The 21,433-nt window shown below is 44.2% G+C and overlaps 1 protein-coding gene across 2 annotated transcripts in view; it reads left to right on the top strand.

Annotated features, from left to right (window-relative positions):
- The first annotated feature begins 2,165 nt into the window (after positions 1-2,165).
- Positions 2,166-21,433, top strand: part of agap3 (ArfGAP with GTPase domain, ankyrin repeat and PH domain 3) — a 116,289-nt gene continuing 97,021 nt past the window's right edge. For both annotated transcript variants that reach the window (XM_008283025.1, XM_008283030.1), the window contains exon 1: positions 2,166-3,059. In XM_008283025.1, the coding sequence (XP_008281247.1) occupies positions 2,690-3,059 (370 nt within the window). In that variant the 5' untranslated portion in view covers positions 2,166-2,689. The remainder of the gene's footprint in view (positions 3,060-21,433) is intronic.

Genomic DNA, 21,433 nt, shown 5'->3' with positions numbered 1-21,433 from the left:
GATGACATGACACTGAATGGATGTAACATGTCCTACACCGTGGCCACAGTAACAACGGCACGTTAGGTCAGCCATTCGCCAAAAATGGAAAGCCCTGCAGGCGACTCGCTCTTGTGTCACGTCCCTTGTGACACAAACTGTTTGGACGAAAAAATGCAGAGCTAATCGCAGCGCCAACAAAGTCATGTGTCGGTGCATACGAAGCCACTAATTCATGCAAACGGACGGTTAGGAAATAGGATTGAAAGGTAATAATACATCTGACTATCCATTTGGTTTGAGATGCAGCAGCTCCCTGCGGCCGTACGTTTATCAGAGGTGGCAGGTAATTGTCATCATTATGCCAGAACACAACATCGCTGTGACAAAACCCACACAGCAGACTCAACAATCACTGTTGCTATAGACGTTGTTTACACCAAAATGGAGTGCAACAGGATGGGTCATGTGTTTTGAATGAGGGGAGTTCCACACTCGGTCAGCAGATGGTGGCAGAAGGCTGAAGATAACACACACACACACACACACACACACACACACACACACACACACACAGTGAAAACAGCCACACTGTCTCTGCATGTTGATGATGTATTATATACTATTACGTTTCCAGAAGATCATCTCTATTAAAAAGGTGATTCTTCAAAGAGGTCTCTCTCCTCAGCAAGGCCCAGTCACGAAGCAGGTTGTTTACCACATCACTCGTCTTGAAAATAATAAGTAATGATCACAATCTTCAAAACAGCAGGTTCTTCTCGCTACTGAATTCTTAACCGCTCAGATGAGACGCAGCTGCACCAAAGAACAAAAAAGTTGTGTGTCGTACTGCAGCAGCTCACTGATGTTCATTATCGTCTCTGCAGTCAGAACAGGTTGGGTTACATAACGAGGCAGATGAGCATAATTAGGTAAACATGCAAAAAGAAAATCACAATTCAAAAGCGGCGCAATTAGTAAATAGCACCGTGGAAAATGATCAGCATTTTAATTGGTGTTTTAAAAAAAAAAAAGCCCAGTATGTGAAGATAAGCATTTCCTGAATTATCTGCATTCATGTCCCTTGAAAATACCTCAGCAGTAAAAAGCAATATTCACCGACAGTCTGAAGCCACGTTTCCGACTGTAACACCAAGACGAATAATAAAAGAAATGATTATTGCACTCTGTATTATTAATGTGTGAGAAAAGAGGTTTATGAGCCACAGGCTGCCGTAAAGCTCCGGCACTAAAATGCTTTCATTTCTTTTGCAATATACTCGAATGACTTCACATTTTCTTGGGCATAAAGTTTCCCGTTTGGGCCGCTCCTCTTTCCAGCATTGAAAGAGCCGGTGACCCTTGACCCGAAAGCCTGATGCCAAACATTTCTGGTTTGTGTTTGCAGCAGTGTTTAATCAGGCCTTATCAGCAGCGCCACACTGCTGCTGCAACAACAGTTGGATCTTGACTGATGGTGACAGTGGCGTGGCCTTGAGCAGCTGTTGTTGTAGTGTGCATTCAAACCAGCAGGTGACTCTGTCTCTTCATTTTCTGTGCTAGAAAAAAAGAAATCTGATGTTTGAGCCACATCACACAGCAGCTCTTCTGGGATTCTTTAATGCAAGACCTGTCAGGCGTGTAGCTGGATTGATAAGGCGTCGCAGGGAAACACAAATGTTCTGTATTCATGATTTCTTTACTGCCTAATAAATGCATGTGTGAGCTTAAAAAAAAAAAAAGGCACCACAGAACCTACTGCTGCTATTCAGGCCTTTTGTGCCACCGGTGGTCACTAATCATATAAAGGTGTGCAACTGAGGAGAAGCGTGTTGACCAAATGGAGCAAAGAAGTCTCCTTTCAGTACGCACAGGCAACCTGCTCGTGCATGTGCGCGGGCGCGTGGGCATGTGTAGCCCGAGGGGTGTGGAGTCAGTAACAGCCACCAACAAATGGCTTCCCTAATCTAATCGCAGCGTCCACTTTTACATCCTTGCAGCAGCAGCGGCAGCGGCGGCGGCGGCGGCGATGTGTTGCGTAACCGTCAGGTATGTTATTATGATGATGTGCACGTTGCGACTTTTCTCCCTCCACCGAATCCAATCACACCCTCCCCCATCTCAAGTACAATTACGTGATGGGTGACGTTTCAGCATGCGGAGGAGGGCTCTGGGCTGGGACCACTTGGACCAAGGAGGACTAAAACACTATTTCATTCCTAGCGCAGAAACACGGCATTGACGGCAGCGGACCGGGGCGCCTCGCTGAAGCCGAGCCCATTGTCTCCTCCAGCTGAAGGAAAACGGCTCCGACCGACAGCAGCGGTGTTCCCCGTGAAGGAGTGTCCAAGTGGTAGGCATTGCGGGTTTGTAGAGAGAGAGAGAGAGAGAGAGGAGAAAAAAGAAGAAGAAGAAGAAGAAGAAGAAGGGCCCTGGACAGATCTGGCCAATAACGGAAAATGAATCACAGTCAAGTTTTAATAATATGAGCCGCGTTTCGTTGCATTTGGCGACCAACTATTGATGCTCGTGCGCCGATCGTTTCCAGACCATCCACCCGCGCGGACTTCTTTTGTTCGCGTCGCTCGAATCCCCAAAAATCTCGTCTGCATATCTGTGCTGTGAGAAAGAGTTAGTCGCTCCAAAAGAGAAAAAAAAGAAAGCACAAAAAAAAAAAAAAAAAAAAGAGCGAGAGAGAGAAAAGAAAGAGATGAATTTCCAGTCGAGCGTCCCAGTGTCCGGAATCTCGCAGCAGTCCCAGCCAGCCATGCCCACTCCAGGCACGGTCCCGGCGCCCGTCCCCGTTCCAGTGCCCCAGTCCATCCCGTCCCAGTTCGGATCCGGATCGTCTGCGAGCTCGGGGGCCGGACAGTTCGGTTCGGGGACTGTTTCGGGGCAGGCTGCACAGCCGGGCCCGGCGGGCTCGCAGTTTGTTTTGTCCAACTCAGCCGCCATCCGGGCGGAGATCCACCGGTTCGAGTCTGTCCACCCGAACATTTACGCAATCTACGACCTGATCGAGCGCATCGACGACCTGGCCCTGCAGAACCAGATCAGAGAGCATGTAATCTCCATTGAAGGTGAGTGGGGAGGAGGGGGGTGTGGGCTGGTGCTGTTCATTCATTGAGGGGTTCTGGGGGCAGAAGGGGCTGCTGGCTCCTCGTTTCCTTCCTTTTCATGCACACTCGGTAACTGTGTCAACAATCACACTTTGTAGCCGGGAGGCGGATCTGACCTGCAGCCAGGCACTGCAGAGTCCACCAGCAGCAGACCTTCAGCTGCACCCACAACAGGAAGCTCCTTGTAATTAGTCCCCCAAAATTAGTTCTGCTGCTTAATGGGATTTGCCAAAGAGAACCCTGTTCTCCATCTCAGTGCTGAGCCTCACTGGCTGCCTGTGGTTTATTTATTCGTATTTTTTTATTTATAATATTGCACCCACGTGAATCACAGGCAGCCAAATGTGAAATCATGTGTTGCATGAAAGCAGTGATTGCCCCTTAACAATGCACAGACAGGAAGCAGGAGAGAGAGAGGATGTTCTGAAGCACCACCACAGATAGATGGTATAATGGACATCACTGGGTTTGTTATAAAAGCCGCTCTCTGGTGGATGTGTTCTTTGTCACGCTGGAAACCAACTAAGTGGCTGTTAAGCAGCAGAGCTCCCCAGTATGAGCCGAGCAGCAGCATCTTGTCAGAATCGATCCTAAATTAGGACTCAGGTTTTCCTGTGTGTCTCTTTCCCGTTCTTACCAAACCTTTTATCCACCTAATGGCTGCGCGTGTCAGTGTTTTGTCCATCAAACCTGAGCCGTCAAGAGTATTACAGCAACTCTGGTCATGTTCCTCCTACTGGTCCAATGGAATCAAGTTGGAAACAATAAAAAACACCAACATTTGTTTGTATTATGTTGCTAGAAGCTGTGAGATAACACGGTGTCTCAGTGAAACCAGCTTGTTCTTGACTAGAGTAGTAAAAATGGAAGATAGCCAGTGGTATAGGTTAGTATCTGAATGGTAGAATCTGTCATTTAACCTCAAGATGTAGCTCAACATTGAACTACTACAGTTCCCATGAAGCTTTGACAGCCTACTGAGGACCAGTGTAGGAGGGATGTGTTGTTTATTGCTCAACTGATGCAAGAAGAATGATATTAAATGATCATATTTGCTCAGAATTGACAGTATTTCCACACTTAGATCTTGCATTTTGTCTGTCAGTGACAAGCAGGGGCAGCTTCTGTACTGTCTGCTTCATCTTTATTGTTTAAATACACATTTGAGTGTTGATATCTACCTGGGTCACACCACACAGCGTCGGCCACCACCATAGAAAACTAATGCTGGTTATAACGTTGTGCAGCATTATCGGTTTATCAGAATAACTCAGCTCCACGTGAAACCAGAAGCTCAACTGGTGGTGCCGTTGTGTCACTTCACCTTCTCAGTGAGGAGACGATGCTCTCTTCCTGCAGCTTTAGGATGGTTGCATAATTTTCTCAATGAAGGCCCGTCTTTATTCTGCATCTCGGCAGGACAACACTGGAGCCTTTTATGAGTTATCTCTCAGATGTGGCTCTTTAAAAACAAAAAGGTTATTTCCGACTTTATTCACCAGCAACATTTGATGCACATATTTTGTTTCTTCTTCCTAGAAGACGAGCAAACATTTGACCCAAAGGAAAACTGAAGCAGTCTCTTTGCTTTTCCCCTGTCGGGAACTTGGAAACTATTCAAGGGCTGATTTTGTAATGCCTAACTTTACTTTTATTGTGAATTTGTTTCCCCTCAAGCTGGTGCGTTTTCCCCCAGACAAGCTCATCTTTTCCCACAATGCACCTAAATAATCCTGAGAAAAAAGGAAGTGTAAATTTGTTGCTCTGAATTGAACATAGCATGTTAGCGTTTAAATATCAGGTAGACGGCCAACCAGCCAACATTAGGTCATGTCTGAGGGGCTTTATATCGTTTTACTGGTCTCCAAACCGGCCATATGGACCGCATTAATGTCTGCTGCAGCTTCTGTTGGTGGAGAAGCTGGTCCCTCTGTGGCATCGTCCAGTTTGTGATCTCTAAACATGAGCAGAAGTGTGGCTTTGCCCTCTGATTGTGATGTGCTGCGTGTTAAGTGTGATGCTTATTGGTGACTAGAAATCTCTCAGTATCACACTCATGGCAAACACTAAACTGGAAAATGTTATACTTCGTTAAAATCAACAACAAAACAGGCTGGGGAATGCAAGGCATGGCTCCTTTAACTGGGTCGACTGTGCCTTGTGCACATGAAGAATGGTGCTGAATTGAATTCTCTAAGCGTGCTCTGTCTGCACAACAGATTTCGGCGTCCGTGTGATGGAGCACGACGTCAGCCGGGATGTAGATTTTGGCGCTTTTTCATTACGTTTAAACGGGATGCGGTTACCTTAATGGCTGTATCTTCACGACAGGCTTTCGAGAGCTACAGCGGGAGACGGCGGCTGACTTGTCTTCACCTGCACTGTGGAACTGCAGATCTGTTCCTCTTCAATCTTGCATCAGTGCAGAGTCTGTTGCTAAGGAACCGGAGGCTCGTGCATTTAGCCGAAGAAAGAGTGAACAGAAATTACACCCCTTACAAAATGAATTCCCATCGATACTAAGGTCTCCCTGTTGTTTTGTTGATTAATAAGACCTTTTATATGATGATGACGCATCATGCTGTTATTTTTTATTTTTTTCTCCTCGTGTTTTTACTTCTGCTGTGATTAATATTCGCTGCCTGGTTTCTGTGAATTATTTCGTACAGCAGCTACAAAAAGCACATGTAGCAACAAGTCCTGGTTTGTTTTTCCTCATCTGGGTTTTTCAAAACTGTGTTTGTGAAAACAGGACAACCAAATTTAATCTAAATCAGACAAGCATGAAAATTATGATTAGCTGTGAGAGTAACCAGGCCAACAAAATGTGCAAGCAAAATGGCAGCGCCAAAATGTAGTAGTACTAATTAGCTGGCAAAGGGCTTCACTGCTAAGGTATTGAAGCTGTTAGTCTGCAAATCCACGAGGTTTTACACACGGACAGGTAAGCAGTTTGGAGGCCCTCGTAGACGAAACGCTGTAAAAGGCGGCTTCATTGCATTTTGCAGAGGAAACCGAGGAGGGCTCGTAGTTTGTGGTCGCATAAGCTGAAATAATTAAAGTGTTTGACCCAGATTTTGACAGAAGGTCCCTCTACAAGACAGGGTCACAGGATAATGTACTAATGCAGCACCCAGGTGTACTTAAGTGGTGCAAATTCACTAACAAATTTGCAGTTATCAAATTACCAAACAGCAGCTGACACACAGTAGACCTGGGACTCCTGGAGCCCCTGTGGCTAAGCTACCAAATGTCTGTGACCCAGATCAGAATGAGCAAATGATTTGAAAGTTCCCAGGATTAACTGGTGGGATTGAAGCTCGGAAAAACCAGAACTTTATCAATTTAATGGAAGATGATGTGGCCTGATGCATACAGATGCTTTCAGTGGCTGCGTCGGTTGTGCTTTTCCTCGTGTCCAGGATAAGTCAGCCGGTGTTCTTTGTCCTGTGATGGAACATGTACGGTGATTATCTGGACACGGCGACCAGCAGATTGACTCACACTAACAGCAGAGTGGAGATGTGCACGTCGTGTCTACGGTGCACTTCAGGGCAGAACTGGCCACAAGTGGAATATTTAATTCATTGTAATTATACATAATGTGCACGTACGTGACTTATTGCATTTGAAAAATTATATGCAATTTGATTGAAAACAACATTTTATCGAGTCGACATGGAAACATGTTGTTTTGGCAGCCAGATCGTTTCCCTGCTATTCCAGAGTTAACCGTCACTGCCGCTGCACCGGTCACTCGTCCTGCCAGAGGATTAAAACTTCACTGTAACGTAGTGTTTCACAGTTAGTCAATTTCAAATTGGGGATTTCAAGCAATGCAATTAGCAAAGGCTGCAGTGGAGCTCGTGAGTTGTGCAGCACGTCTGCCCCAGGGTTTGGTGGTTTTATGAATTCCTGCCGCCCTCCTTGTGCAACAGACGTGCTTTTGGTTTATCTTTCATGTGGTCAATCTACTACACAGCTAATATTTAAACGGAGGCTGTGTAAAATATCGCAAATCAAACCACAATCATAACTGCTGTCATAAAAATCACAATTAGATGTTTTACTCCGCCGCGGAACAACGCCACGTCTCGACAAGTTTGCTGCAGACGGTGAGCTGTCCGTTGCACGACAGCAGAGATAGACTGATAGCAGGCTAAACACCATCCAGGACGCTGCTGAATCACGCATTACCATAGAGAAATGAAATGAGTAATGATCGTTGCACAACGTGTACTGTCCTGGTCGACCCTGTGCGTGCGGACAGAGCTCTCAGAAAGTGCATTTTAAAGTTAATACAGCAGAGTTAGATTAGGTAGCCATGCCATTGCATAATTTAACACTGGAAATCATGTCCTTACTGCAAAATTAATCACTCGACATAGCAGATTCACGTCCATCGATTCGGATTACAATGTTTTGAAATGGTGGTTTTAGTGGATCAGTGGCTGCTGCGGGTTATACCTTGAACCTGGAGCTGGAGATGGAGATTAGGTTTGGTCATGGGTTTGATTGGAAATCCAAACATTAGGCTTCCTAAGAAGAATATAATCCAGGTCACTGAAACATGGAGACAGCTGTAGGGATGGAATCTGTCATGTGATTTTAAATGTGGAGGACAGTTCCATCACCGAGACGCTCATGGGAATAGTTTCTTTTTGCAATAGGAGTTCTGGTTGTTATTCTAATATATACACTTGTATGTTGTTGTTTGGTTTTCTAGGGATGTTGTGTCTGCAGGTGAAAAGATTTGTAGATGCTGGGCGCCCCTATAGACCACCTAGCTGAGCAGGTGACCCATGAACAGGGCTGTAGTTCCCTGATGCAGCGGTCGTGGGTTCGACTCCCGCTCACGACCCTTTGCTGGAGGTCTCTCCCCATTCTTCTTCCCCCTTTCCTGTCTATCTCTACTACTCTATAATAAAGGCAAAAAAAAGCCCAAAAATATGCTTTTAAATCATAAAAGAAAGATATATAGCAGCATTACAAGTATCTCCTGTAGACCGAGCAGCATGCACTGCAAAGGGCAAGAACTGGCCAGCGATGGACGGGACAAGGCGACGTAAACGCCTCTCTGCTTCTTTAGCCTGGAGGCGACTTTGCACTTTCTTAGCAGCAGGTTACGATTTCAGGTACCTGACCTTGTGTGCATTTTCCTTGGATTTCCTCCAGTCAAGTGTTGCGGCGTGACATTGTTGTAGTGCCATCGTGTATCTGGAGTAATAACTTTATTTCATGAAGCTGAAACGGTTCACACTTACATTCATATTCTCCAAGTGAAAATCCAATGTCAGAGCAAGGGCAGTCACCCAAATCCTCCGCTGCTCAAGAGGGGTGCTCGGGATTTCAAGAAAGGACTAATAAGCCTGCACAATGGGACATTGTGTGCTCAAATAGCAATAGGGATGACACAGAGAGATACAAAAAGCACCACAGACTGAAGCCTCAGAGCTCTCTGCTGGCATTGTGTGGCACCTAAGCAGCTCCCTGGTACACACTGCATCACTCTTGTAGTCAATTGCCAAGGAGAGCATGAGCAGAGTGCTCATCTGCTAATCACAGGCAGACAATGATGATAATGCATCTTTCCATTGCTGCTGAAGCAGGATTAATTTCCTCATGAGCGCTGAGATGCAAAACGCTAAAATATCTTAACGCTGTTTCCATTGATTGCAAGCTGTCATGGTAAGCTGTGCATAATACAGTTTTAGTCGTTTAATTCAGGAATCATGACATGTCACGCAGGCCTAATTAATAATCATGAATTAGACAGAAAAAAAAAACAGCGAGTTGTAGCTGCACAGGTTTTCCAATGAGCTGTAACAGTTTAAAGTCTGAGGTGTTTGTGTGGCTGCGGAGTTTGAATTTAATTTGATGAACTGGGCCGTGGGCCATCTGTGTCAGGAGAATGCTGCTGCTACTTCTGGCGAGCGAAATCTTCACAATGTGCTCATTATATTCCAGAACTGTATCCGCGAATATGGATTAGAAACTGTTATAGAGTTAGAAATGTCAGTCAATACCACCAGCTGTGTCTCGTACACGGCATGTCAATGTAAATTGCTGTTAATGTGGAATGCTGGTGTTTATAGAGCAGCTCAGTAAGTATTTACCAGTTGTAGATCTTGTGCCTAAATAAAGCCTCGCATAAATACATCTGTGAAACATGGAAGGCACCCAAACGTGGCCTCTTCTTTTGCTTTTCTTCCTTGAGTCACACTGAAAGCCCAAATTGAACATTAAGAAAAAACTTTATTTTTCAAATCGAATCAAGTTTAAATGACAAATCTGTGCCGTTTCCGGCGTGTGAAGGAGTAACATGTTCACATTTTGCAAATATGCTAATCAAGACTTAGCAATAAATTTGTTCGTTCACAAATATGTCACACATTTACAGTGACTTTAAGCCAATAAACTTTTCAATTTTCACAGAGTGCAATGGGAATATTCATTACAGTCTGTCAGCATAGCACCAAAGCGCTCAGCCATTTTCTTTCTTTTCTTCTTTTTATTTTTTATAGTGAGAATAGCAAATTAGTCCACTGGCTACTCATTCCACTATTAAAGTGGTGTTATTATTTCTGAAGGAATAGTTGGACATCTGGGGAAACACTCTTTATTTGCTTTCTCAGGGAGAGTTAGATGAGAAGATGGATAGCGCTCTCATGTCAGTCTGCTGAGCGTGAAGCTGGAGCCGAGGGGCGATCAGCCCAGTTTACTGCAGCGGGAATCAGATAACCAGCCTCTCCAAAGTTTATACATCTTCACAACATGCCTTATACCATCTGTTTATGTTGCACAGAAACAGAAAGTTAAAAATAACATTTTGTGGTCATGAACTTCACTTGTCCTCGTGGTTGTCAGGACGTCGATGCACGATGTGGCTTCCTGTTGTCCAGCGATCAGATATCGGTTCTTTATCAGGATAAACCAACAAGTGTTCATTTCTGAAATTTAAAGGTGCAGCCCTACATATTTGCACACACATTATTATTTTTTTGCACACAGAAGATGGTGCTCGCTTTGAATCGGTTGCAAAATAGCCCCGAGAGCAACTCACAGCAAGTCGGAGGCCGACGTTCGAGCAAGCGTGTTATAACTGGCTCATTTTGCTGGATGACATTTGACAGTAATGACTTGTGACATTTGCAATTTTATGACACATTCCCACACACTGTTAATCTTAATGTAAACCTTATGTAAATTGCAATGCGTATTTAAGTCTTGCACTCTAAAAAAAAATAATGTTTTACTTGATATTTGAACTCATGAGGAGAAAAAAGTGTTTTATTGAGTTAAGACAGTCGGCTGCACTGAGTCACGGGAATTAGCCTTTATTCTACGATTGAAGGTATTTATAATTAATATTTTTAACTGTCTGAAACTGTCCAGGCGTGTAAAGATAGTGGAAGGGACTTAAAATACTGAACCCAAGATGAGGGGAAAAATAGGCTATCGAGCCAATTTTATTAACTTGAATTTAACTTTCAGTCAACTAACACAGAAATTTGTGTTTAAGCTGCGTAATATTATTAAGTTGAAGCAATTACAGAACCCATCAAATAAGTGTTTGTAACTATATTGAAAGATTTTTTTTAAAATCTTGCTTTTAAGTCAGCGGTGGGAACAGGTTCCCTTCATATACTTCTTAGTTGCGGTCAGAAATTCTTAATTTCGGTGATAAAAGATTCAACAATAATCAGTAGAAACACACGTCAGCTGGAAGAAACCCGCTTCAGGTTGAACTCATGAGGGGGGGAAAAAAATCAGTTTTATTGAGTTAAGACAGTCTGCTACACTGAGTCGGGGGAATTAGCCTTTATTCTACAATTGAAGGTATTTATAATTAATATTTTTAACTGTCTGAAACTGTCCAGGTGTGTTCAGATGGTGGAAGGGACGTAAAATCCTGAACCCAAGAAAATAGGTTATTGAGCCAATTTTATTAAGTTGCCTCAACTTAAATTTAACTTTCAGTCAACTAACACAGAAATTTGTGTTTAAGCTGCATAATATTATTAAGCTGAAGCAATTACAGAACCCATCAAATAAGTGTTTTTAACTTGATTGAAAGATTTTTTTTTGAAATCTTGCTTTTAAGTCAGCGGTGGGAACAGGTTTCCTTAATATACTTCTTAGTTGCAGCCAGAAATTCTTAATTCCGGTGATAAAAGATTCAACAATAATCAGTAGAAACACATGTCAGCTGGAAGAAACCCGCTTCAGGTTGAACTCATGAGGGGAAAAAAAAATCAGTTTTATTGAGTTGAGACAGTCTGCTACACTGAGTCGGGGGAATTAGCCTTTATTCTACGATTGAAGGTATTTATAATTAATGTTTTTAACTGTCTGAAACTGTCCAGGTGTGTTAAGATAGTGGAAGGGACTTAAAATACTGAACCCAAGAAAATAGGTTATCGAGCCAATTTTATGAAGCTACCTCAACTTGAATTTAGTTTTCAGTCAACTAACAGAAATTTGTGTTTAAGCTGCGTAATATTATTAAGTTGAAGCAATTACAGACGTTATCACATCAACACAACCCATCAAACGAGTGTCTGAAACTTGATTGAAAGATTTTTACTTTTAAGTCCGCGGTGGGAGCAGGTTCCCTTCATGTACTTCTTAGCTGCGATCAGAGATTCTTAATTTCGGTGATAAGATTCAAATATAATCAGTAGAAACGCACGTCAACTAGAAGAAACGCGCTTCAAGTGCATCTGTGTTGGATGAAAGAGCGATCCGGTCACTGTAGGTGGGAAGGCCTCCTGTGCTGCGTTTCATGTCTCTGAAGTCTACAACACCAGGATGCGCCGCGACGAGGATTAACCTGAGCACCTGAAATGTGCGTGAAGCCTCCATGTCATTCATCCAGCTGATAAAGTGTTTTGGCTTCTGTTGGGTTCGTTTGAAGACTCATTGGCAGATCACCCCACGCCGCCGAGCGTCAGGTTTCAGCCACGTTTGATCCTTGAAAGAGGCGCGCTGCTGAAACGCGTCGAGCTGACGTCACGGGTTTATTCTCAGGAGCGTCGTAGTAACAGACTTTCCCCTCCTGACAGATGCTCGCCAGATATCAGGGATCACACATGCCTCGCTCTCAATGGAGTCTCTGTCGTGTGATTAGCTGGTACAGTTTGTCTCGTGTGCAGCTTCATAGGAGCTCATTCCAAACCCCATAGAAATTCATTCCCAGCACTGCGCCCAAACTCTTGACCGCGGGTCGGCGGAGACGAGCCGAGCTAGTGAGCCGTAAACAGAGGCTCGGTCCGGCGGCCCGGGAGGTCAGAGTGGCGCTTCTGCAGCGACCCGGCTGTCCTGTCTGTGCTGCCACACCATAGCATTGGCTTATTGAATGTGACGCTATCCTCGGCAGCAGAATGTCCTCCATTGTGCCGCTGAACAAAGGCGTCCTCTCTCCCATTGACGGACAGCTAATTTTTTTCTTGTGTTGTGAATGCGGAGGGGCGGGGGGTGAACCGGTCGGCCTGTTTTTTTTCTTTTAAAAGGAGAATTTAGAGTATACTCGTCCTAATCTCTTACGAGCAGGGCTGTTTTCCTCTGTGGCGTTCTGGCATTGTTGCTTCTGATATAATGTTTTATTGAAGGGAAGGGCCTTTGAATTTGGGAGCCGGGTTCATTTTGAAATGAGAGATAAGTGTTTGTCCCAGTCACGCATGAATCCAACATTAAGCAGCTTTATTAGATTGAGATGAAAGAAAGAGGGGAGAAATCTGGCTTTCTTAGGGTGTATGATGATGTAATATGGTTGATGTTTCCCCCCCGCTGCAGGGATATTGTGTAACGAAGGTACAGTACACACCATTAAATTCGTTTTATTCCGAGAGAGCGGAAGCGATTAGTTGATTCACTGAAAAATAACCAGCAACTATTTTGATAATGAGTTAATTGTTCCAGTCATTTTGAAGCAAAAAGAAAAAAAACTCCGCTCACTTCCACTTTCCATCATCTTAAGTGTGAAATTATGCGGCTTTGCTTTGATTTAGTGGCGCTTTTCTGGATATTTAAGACAAAACAGGCATTTTGTTGAAGTCCGCTTGAGCTTTTATCACGATGAAACTAATAATCCATAAAAATAAAGTGGCAGATTATTAAAAAAATGTTTTTGTGATATCTGTTATTCCTTCTTTGGTTTTAAGGCCGGGACGGCGGTCACTTAAATTTGCCATAGGCTCTTTCTTTTTTCAATTTGTGCGTCGGCCATATCCTACGGTGGAAGTGCTCATGTTTCCTGCCAGTGGGGTAGGGCTGGAAGCAGATGGCTGCTGACAGAGGAAGGGGTTTGGAAAGCGGTGAGTGAGCAACAGATGGAAAGGCGCATATGCCTCCAAGTCCCCTCAGCCTGCCAGCAGTCCCGTGACTAACTGTGGGAAGATTCTGGCCTCGTCCAGGTTGGGGATGGATAGAGGATCATGATGAAGAATGAAGTGTCCTTAGAATAGAAATGGTTATCTGAGAGCGTTTTGTCTCTGGAAATTCAACTGTGGGAGGATTCAGATCTCACTTAATTGGGGATGAATGGAGATGAATCAACCTGGACTGCAGGAGCTTTTTTTTTTTTTTTTTTTTAAACAAAAAAAAGCAATAAGCAGTGATCTTGTTCTGGTTATCAGGAAACTCGCCGTTTCTCTTTGTAGAGAGATCTCATACGGGGACTTCTGTGGCCCGCGGGGAGCACGTTTTCTTCATTGAAGAAATATGCCGGATGAAGGAAGCGTGGCCTGCAGTCTGCGAGGCCACGACGCTGCAGCTCAGGAACATAAACCCTGCAAGTTATAGCTCTGGTGCGAGGAGTTGCTCCCTCTCTCGGATATAATTGAGAGCCTATTTAAAGGTTGCAGGGCTGTGGAAATTCATTGTAATTCCCTTAATAGCTGAGGGACATGTCACAGTTTTTTTTTCTTCAAGGACGGTTTGTTTGTTTCCACGTGAGGTCGGCGGCGGTCGTTCATGCACGTTAATGTTGTTTAAAAGGAATCCCGGCGTTGTTGCATCACTTCGGCCTGAACGGCTCCAAAAACGGACCCCAGCACCCCTAAAGGCACCACGGTGTGTTTGGAGTAGTTACGGCAGGATGTGTGACATTTGCTCTCACACCAGGCTGCAAATAGAATATCCTCAAAGTATCGTAACACTTCCTACCAGCCTTTTTTCTTCATTAAACTGAGACTAGTAAAGAACAGCGTCGTCAGCGCGGCTCCTGTGAGGTCGGCCCTCTTGTCAGTGCAGCTTGTTTAACATGTGCCAGCTGAGCGTTATCGCCCAGGTCCTACATTCCTTTAGTGGATGTCACCGTTTTGACGGCGTTTCGACATGTCCTCTGGCCTTGTGTTCGCCGTCTTCAAAGAGCTCCGTCGGGCAACGTGCCAGGTGCTTGTTTTCCACTTTATTTTTTCTGCTGATTGTCTCAACTGTGACTGTGTGTTTTCCCACAGATAGACCAAAAAAAAAAAAAAACCCGCTGCGGCAGACAGTTGGTTTTGATAAAGAATTAAAAAAGTTCGACTCTGTGTTCAAGCATCTGCTGCTCAGCTTAAGTCTGGATCAGCGGCGATGTTTTGGCCACTTGTTTTGTGAATCATGGCTGAGGAGGGGTTTGTTGTGAGGAGATGTTTGATTCTGTGGGAATAACTGGAGAGGAAGTGTAACGCGACCCCCTCCATTTGCTGTTTATACCCCTGTTTCCTGCCTTCCCCAACTGGAAGAAGCTAAACTTGTTCCATTGCTGAATCCCTCTGGCCGTGACCCAGGACTCGTGTCATGTGGTGCAGTATGTGAACTGCGTGTACTGCAGCCCCTCGAGGAGCACAATCAGCGTTCCCATTTTGGGCCCGACTTCTTAGGAGGTTTTCAGAGTGGCCTCGGTTAACGTGAGACATCGGCTCCAAGCTGCAAAGGTTCACATCCCGTGGAACTCGCTGGCTTCGTGTCGTCTCTTGTGTGATTTCCAAACCGTCGCTTTGGGTTTGACCGGGTTCTGCTGTCGGCGGTGAACGGAAACACGACACAAACACAACCAACTTAAATGTAGTGCTTCAATTAGTGACACACAGTTTCGTTTAACCAGATCAGGCTGATAAGTAGTGCTAATACGGTAAATAGGTTAATAGGTAGAGGTCGTTTCTATTCAGGTTTAGGGGCGCTGCAGTCATCCTCACATTTATTCATTTATCCATTAAAGAAAATAGAAAATCCACAAAAGTCACTCAAATAACTAGAAACTGAAAAAAGTAATAATAAATAAAAATTTGTTAAATTATATTTTGGTGAAATCAGACATTGCTTTTGATTTGTGGTTGAAATGAATAATTAAAAAAACAAAACTGTCCCGGACAAATGAGAGCCCTTTGCTGATGAGCAGTGAAATCAGAACACCTGTCAACAGGTGCAGAAGTCTGACTGAGAGTTACAAGAAACACCTGATGATGGCAGTGATTGGCTCAGAGGGTTGTTCAACTAAATGTTAGTTTACAGGACCCATCATGCTTGTTTGATTGTTTTTTAAAATATTTCTGTTGAACCACAATTCAAAAGCAACGTCTTATTTCACTAAATTGTAATTTCACAAATTTTTATTTATTCTTACTTTTGTCAATTTCAACTTATGTCAGCTGCTTTTTTCCTCCTTTAATGGGAGCGTAGGAATACATTTGAGGACGACTGTAAGTTATGCAACAGCTTTTCTTTCACTACGTCAACAAAAATATTTAAAAGATCATTTAATTGCTATTTCATCACCAGGCATCATCATTTGTTCACATTTTATTTTTCATTTTCTGTTTCCTTCTCGTGAAGTTTTTCTTCGCCCTGTATGTTAATTTGGTTCTGTTTATACTTCTGATGACCTTTTATCATCATTTAGGCTTTAAATAAGGCCACCCAGACTTCACAATGCTTTCATCTGTTAGTCGTGTTCTCTTTGTGTGTTTCTAAAAGGTACAAAAATAAACAATAACCAAAGAATAAGACGTACTTAAATCATTTACTTCCTCTCAAATAAACAGTTTGCGTTGCTGGCACTTAATTTTAGGAAAAGTCTTTAACATTTTCCAACTTAAGCATTAACTTTACCCAAACATCAACTGTAAAGCATGATTTTGTCGTTAGACTCTTTGATCCTAAAGCAGCAGTCGAGTCACAGCAGAAAAATTTGCTGAAACATCATGACGTCAGCGCTAAAGGAGGAGCAAGTCTAATTTCTGCGCTTTAACTAGAATTAAAATCCAAGTTTAATGGAGCACATGAGTGTGTGTTGGGAGCTGATTCACTTCATGGCTGCACTATTTTGTATTTATGCATAAATCATGAAGAACAGTGTTGGGAAATCAGCTCTATTTTAAGGAAGTAGATCCACTGGAAGGAAGAAAGAAAGCACGTTTACCTCAGGGTTCAGCCAACGACACGAGAGGCTAACGTCAGACGTCAGTGAATTAAACCTGAAGAACTAATTCATAAGAGTCACATTGTCAGTCGGCTGCCAGTTAGGAGCGATGTTACTATGGAGATCTGGAAGAAAAAGGTTACCAGAATGCTACTGTGTGTGCCGAGCACCATTTGGTCCTTTTTTTTTTTTTTTTATATTTAAAAAATTCCAGCGTTTCTGGTGCGAGTCGGTTCTGTAAACCGAGCGTCTGCATCGAGGCTCTCTGCGATGCCCGTTTGAAATAAGCAGTTCAGAGTCCTGCTCAGGGCTGTGTCAGTGCGGCTTCTCAACAGCTTCGGTCTGGATGATGAGATTTTCCTCATTGAGGAGTCTGGCGTGAAAAGTGCACTGTTCAGCAGCCTGACACTGTTCTGAGAAGATGAGCTCTGCCTCGATTTCCAGTTTTGCGTACTGGAACGAACTGCTGGCCTCGAATGAAATACTGTACGGTTAAAAAAAAAAGAAAGAAAAAAAAGAAGAGGAATTATGACACTTGTGTTGCCACACAGTATATCTCTGGGCCCGCTGTGCTCTTGGGCCCGTTCTGTTGTGAAATTGGACCAACTGGTGTCTAGAGATGCACCCTGCTGCTGTATTAAAGCATTGTGAGCAATTTGCTTCCGTTTTGCAAGACATTTATTTCTTAAGCAAATTGGTTTGTGACTTGCAGGACTCGGCCGTATTCGTCCTGCTTTACCAACACGCACAGAAAGTATGTTATCCCACATTACTATTGTTTATGTGGGGCCTCTGTGAAGGCATTCACACCACTGAATCGTGGCTTTTCACATATTTGGCTTCAGGAGATCTTCTCCAGCTCAATAAAAAGGTATCTTTTGTTGTGTCAGGATTTGGCATGAAATCTGGGTTTGGCCTAAAAAAAAAAGAAAATTGGCAGCCAGTGGCAGCCTGGACTAATTCAAAGCTACAATTTGTCTGTTTACGCAATGAAACAAATCTTCCTGTGGTCTCTCCATGCCAATAGGACTCTTAGTAAACAGGGCTCTACCTTTGGTGTGCTGGCGAGTGGGAGCTGATTACTGGTCCACTCTGAAAACAAATCCTTTGGCCAAACTCACCCTCGTGGGTTGTCAGATGTCACGTTTGGGGAAAAGTCCGTGTGAGTGAAATCTCAGTTTACCCCGTCAGGACAGGCCGAGGTCTTCAACGTCTTCTCGGGAGAGAGAGAGTCATAGCTGTAATAGCTTTGCAGCGTGATGATGAATCTCCGTCGGTGGCTGAGTGTAGAGCAGAGCTGCTGGTGGATGGGTAGGCAGTGGCATGTGTTATGTAACACAAGTAGGTGGCTGGAGTAGCTCTGTGTGTGTCAGAGTGTGTGTTTGTAGCGTGCATGTGGTGTTTTGTGCATGTGTGAATTTCCCCGCACACGGGCCTTTGCTCCCGACCTGGACGGGTGTCTGCTGAGCGCTGTTGCCCCGAGGAGATGGATGCGATTGGAGTTTGAGGAGCGGCGACGAGGTGTTGCAGCGGTGTCACATTGTCGAGCAAGGTCAGGAATTGGGGTTGCCTCTCAACAGTACTTGTCTGCAACAGTCAATCTGTACCATTTTCTAGGATTATAACCACCTCTTCTTTTTATTTACTCCATGCTCTCAATATATCTTTAGACAGTGTGCAGATAATTGCCCCCGTATCACAGCGGCTGCTGCCTCAGACCCCTTTGTTTGCAGCTGCTCCCAGACTAGACATCCTCATTTCTGACAAAGAAGGAACCACATCTCATCAGATAAGAGTGCCCCGAGGGCAGGCCAACCTGAGGTTGTCTTAGCCTGTGCTGCCGTTGTGCTGAGGCTTGATAGATGGGATAATTCGGCTCAGGGTTTCTCCTTCACAACATCCGCACAGGATTGTTTGCAACAATGCACTTTGTGTAATGGCACATGACAGAAATGTTAACCTTTCAGTCAGCCTTAAGCATTCATTCATTCACCTTCTATTTCCATTTAGTTCAGTTTAAGGTCACGGGGGGGATGGAATGCATCCCAGCATGCACTGGGTAAATCTCTCTGTTTTGCTCATTCACACTGGCCACAAGCAATTTATCGTCAATTTGGTCGACACGATTTTAGACTGAAAAGATTCAAATAGTTGATGAGCCAAGTGATAGAAGATAAATCTCAAACCATGTTGATAATTAACTCATCTTTCATCTCCTGGTTTTGGGCTGATCTTTGGATATCAGGAGACTATTGACTCCACTTTGGGAACATTATGAATAAAACGCTCTGCTGACTCCTCATGTGTGTTTGTTTTACTTTTCTCTCATGGCCCGCTGCTTTAATTTTTCCGGTACATGTGTTTTGTTGGTCACAGTGTCTCACAACACGTCTACTGGGCTGCGGGGGGAACTGAACGGGCTATTATATGAAGCCGTGTGTGAATTAACTGGCATGCTGATGACTCATTGCAAATTCTTCTTGCTGCATATGACCCGTGCTGAGCAATGCAACACCTCGAGCTGCACTGACTCAAGGACGGGGATGGCTGCCGCAAAACCAAACATGGAGCGCTCTGAGATGACTGTGAGTTATTGGACGTGCAGTGGAACCAAGACGAGCCTTTGCACATTAATTTTTCCCTGAGATGGGAGCAGTTTAGTTTGTTTGGTTGTTCCTATGGAGCCTTTCTTGAACATCCTGGATGATCTGTCCTCTGGTGTCCATCTGGAGAAAATAACACCCACTCTAACCGACATTTTTTTTTGTTGTTGGATCCTTTTGTTTATGAGGACCTTTTGTAGTTTAAATCTCGAGAAATTGAAATGTTCTGTGTTGAGAATGTTATAAAACTTTTTGGTTTTTAACTCGGAGACGATCACATTCTGGGGAGGCACAGTTTGTTCCTGCATCTAAAACTGGTGAAATTGTCTAAAGGTTGCCTTGAACTAGTACAGGGTTTATTATTTGCTTCTGCCAGACCTGAATGGATCTGGATGGGTAGAAAATGGATGTAAATGGAGGGAAGTGACAGAAAAAAGGCATTAAAAAAAGACGGTTCAGTCGCATTTTGGTGTTTTTTTTTTGTCCGCTTGGTTTTCAGATGAGAGGAGGAGGCGCGTGACTTACCAGCTCGGTTAAACACCAGAGATTACACAACCGGAGATTATCTAAACTCAGTAAGATGTCTGAGATTGTGCTGCGCGGGAATCAGATTTTGAGGTTAAGCTTTCATATCAGCGTAGAAACTTCACTTAACGCTGCTGTTCAGATCTGACACTTTAACCTAAACCGTCTGCAAAGAAAAGGTTCAAACCAGCTTTTTATGCGACACTTTTTTTTTGGGGGCTTATTTCTGACATCTCAGAAATGTCAACCATATGGGGACTCGTTGTGGATAAATCCAGACAAACGGTGTCTGTTTGTGATGATTTCATGAATTATTCATGTAATATTTTTGGGATACATTATTCCGCTCCATTATTGGGTTACCTTTGACAGACCGAGTGTCACAAGCAAGCGTCAACAAACTGTCAACAAAGCAAACCGTCGGCGTTGTCAACACGTTGATTATTACTTTCATGAAACCGAACTCGTCAGGTCTGCTAGGTTGAGGGCTTAATGCGAAAGCTGTCAAACTTTGGATGGTGTCGGTGGGAATAAAAACGAATGAATGAGAACAAACAATGACGAGAAAACTGATATTTGACGACAGCGTTGGTCTGACTTTCTGCTTTATGAAAATATCAGCTCCAGGTTTTGAGCTTCATGTTAAGTGTTTCAAAGTGAATGTTTTTTGCATGATGCTGCCTTCTTGCATAACCAACTGAGACGTGTTCTGTTCTGTTGTCAGCTTACCATCTACTGAACCTCTCACTGATTTTCTTTGCTTCCTCTCCCTCATGTCCTCGCTGCGTTCGGCCCACCTCGTTGGACTTCCCACCTTGTTCGACTGAGCAGGTAAGCCCCACAAACACACTTGTTGGGCTGCTGTTTTTTTTCCGAGTGGAGGGTCCCCAGTTTCACCGTCTGCGGATCTTCAAACAGATTCAGTCCCGACTTTCCTTCTGTAGTTTCAGAAGCCAGCTGTTAAATTGGCTCTCCCAGTACTTAGGCTGTGCTTTGTGGCCATCTGGGCGTTGTGGGTGACAGCGGCGGTACCCTGCTGGTCTGAGGACTCAGTAAGGAACTAACAAGAAGTACCAAAATATTTGCTTTTCATGCCCAAGTGCCCAAAGAGCTTTTTTTTCTGGGAAGGTGCCGGCAGTTCATCCACCCGTAAGCCTCCTAATATGTTGACTCGGCTGATTCGGCGTTCTAATCGGATGAAGGATGGAGCGTAAGGGGGGCGCATCGACATGGATTTTCAGTGTTTTTTTTTTTTTTATTTCTGACATATGCTCCGTGAAAGGAAAGGAGCGTATAGCCTGGGGCAGGTTATAAGCAGGGCAGCGCTGATGACGCACGGCATTAAGAGGTCTCAGGAACACGAGGGCTCCTGGATCTCGCAGATTCCTCTGGAGCACGGGGACTGCTCGCAGTGATAACCTCCCGAGACGGTCCCAGATGGGGATGCCATCCTTTTCAGCTGGCCTACTTCCCTGCCACTCATCACACATGGCAATTTGTCCAATCCGCCTGCACACACACTCCTCTCGCCGAGCCAGCCATGTAATTATTGTGTACGTTTTGGCCTCGCTGCAGCGGAAGACGCTTGTCTTACTGTACGCGGGGTTTCCATACGGTTTGGACCTCATGCTGAGAGCAGTCGTGGTTAGAGCGTGGCATGGCGTGACTGACGGGGATGACACCACAGAACGTGTTGCTTACAGTGACGCTGTTATCTTTTAGAGAGAGAGAGAGAGAGAGAAAAACAAGTCAGAACGTAGGAGTGGTAAGAACCTCCACACCACGGAGCCTATTTACCACAG

The sequence above is a fragment of the Stegastes partitus genome, unplaced genomic scaffold, assembly GCF_000690725.1.
Source record: "Stegastes partitus isolate 25-593 unplaced genomic scaffold, Stegastes_partitus-1.0.2 Scaffold295, whole genome shotgun sequence".
In the NCBI taxonomy this organism is placed as follows: domain Eukaryota; kingdom Metazoa; phylum Chordata; class Actinopteri; family Pomacentridae; genus Stegastes; species Stegastes partitus.
Note: the sequence above shows the minus strand (reverse complement) of the source record. Positions and strands in the feature narration are given on the sequence as shown.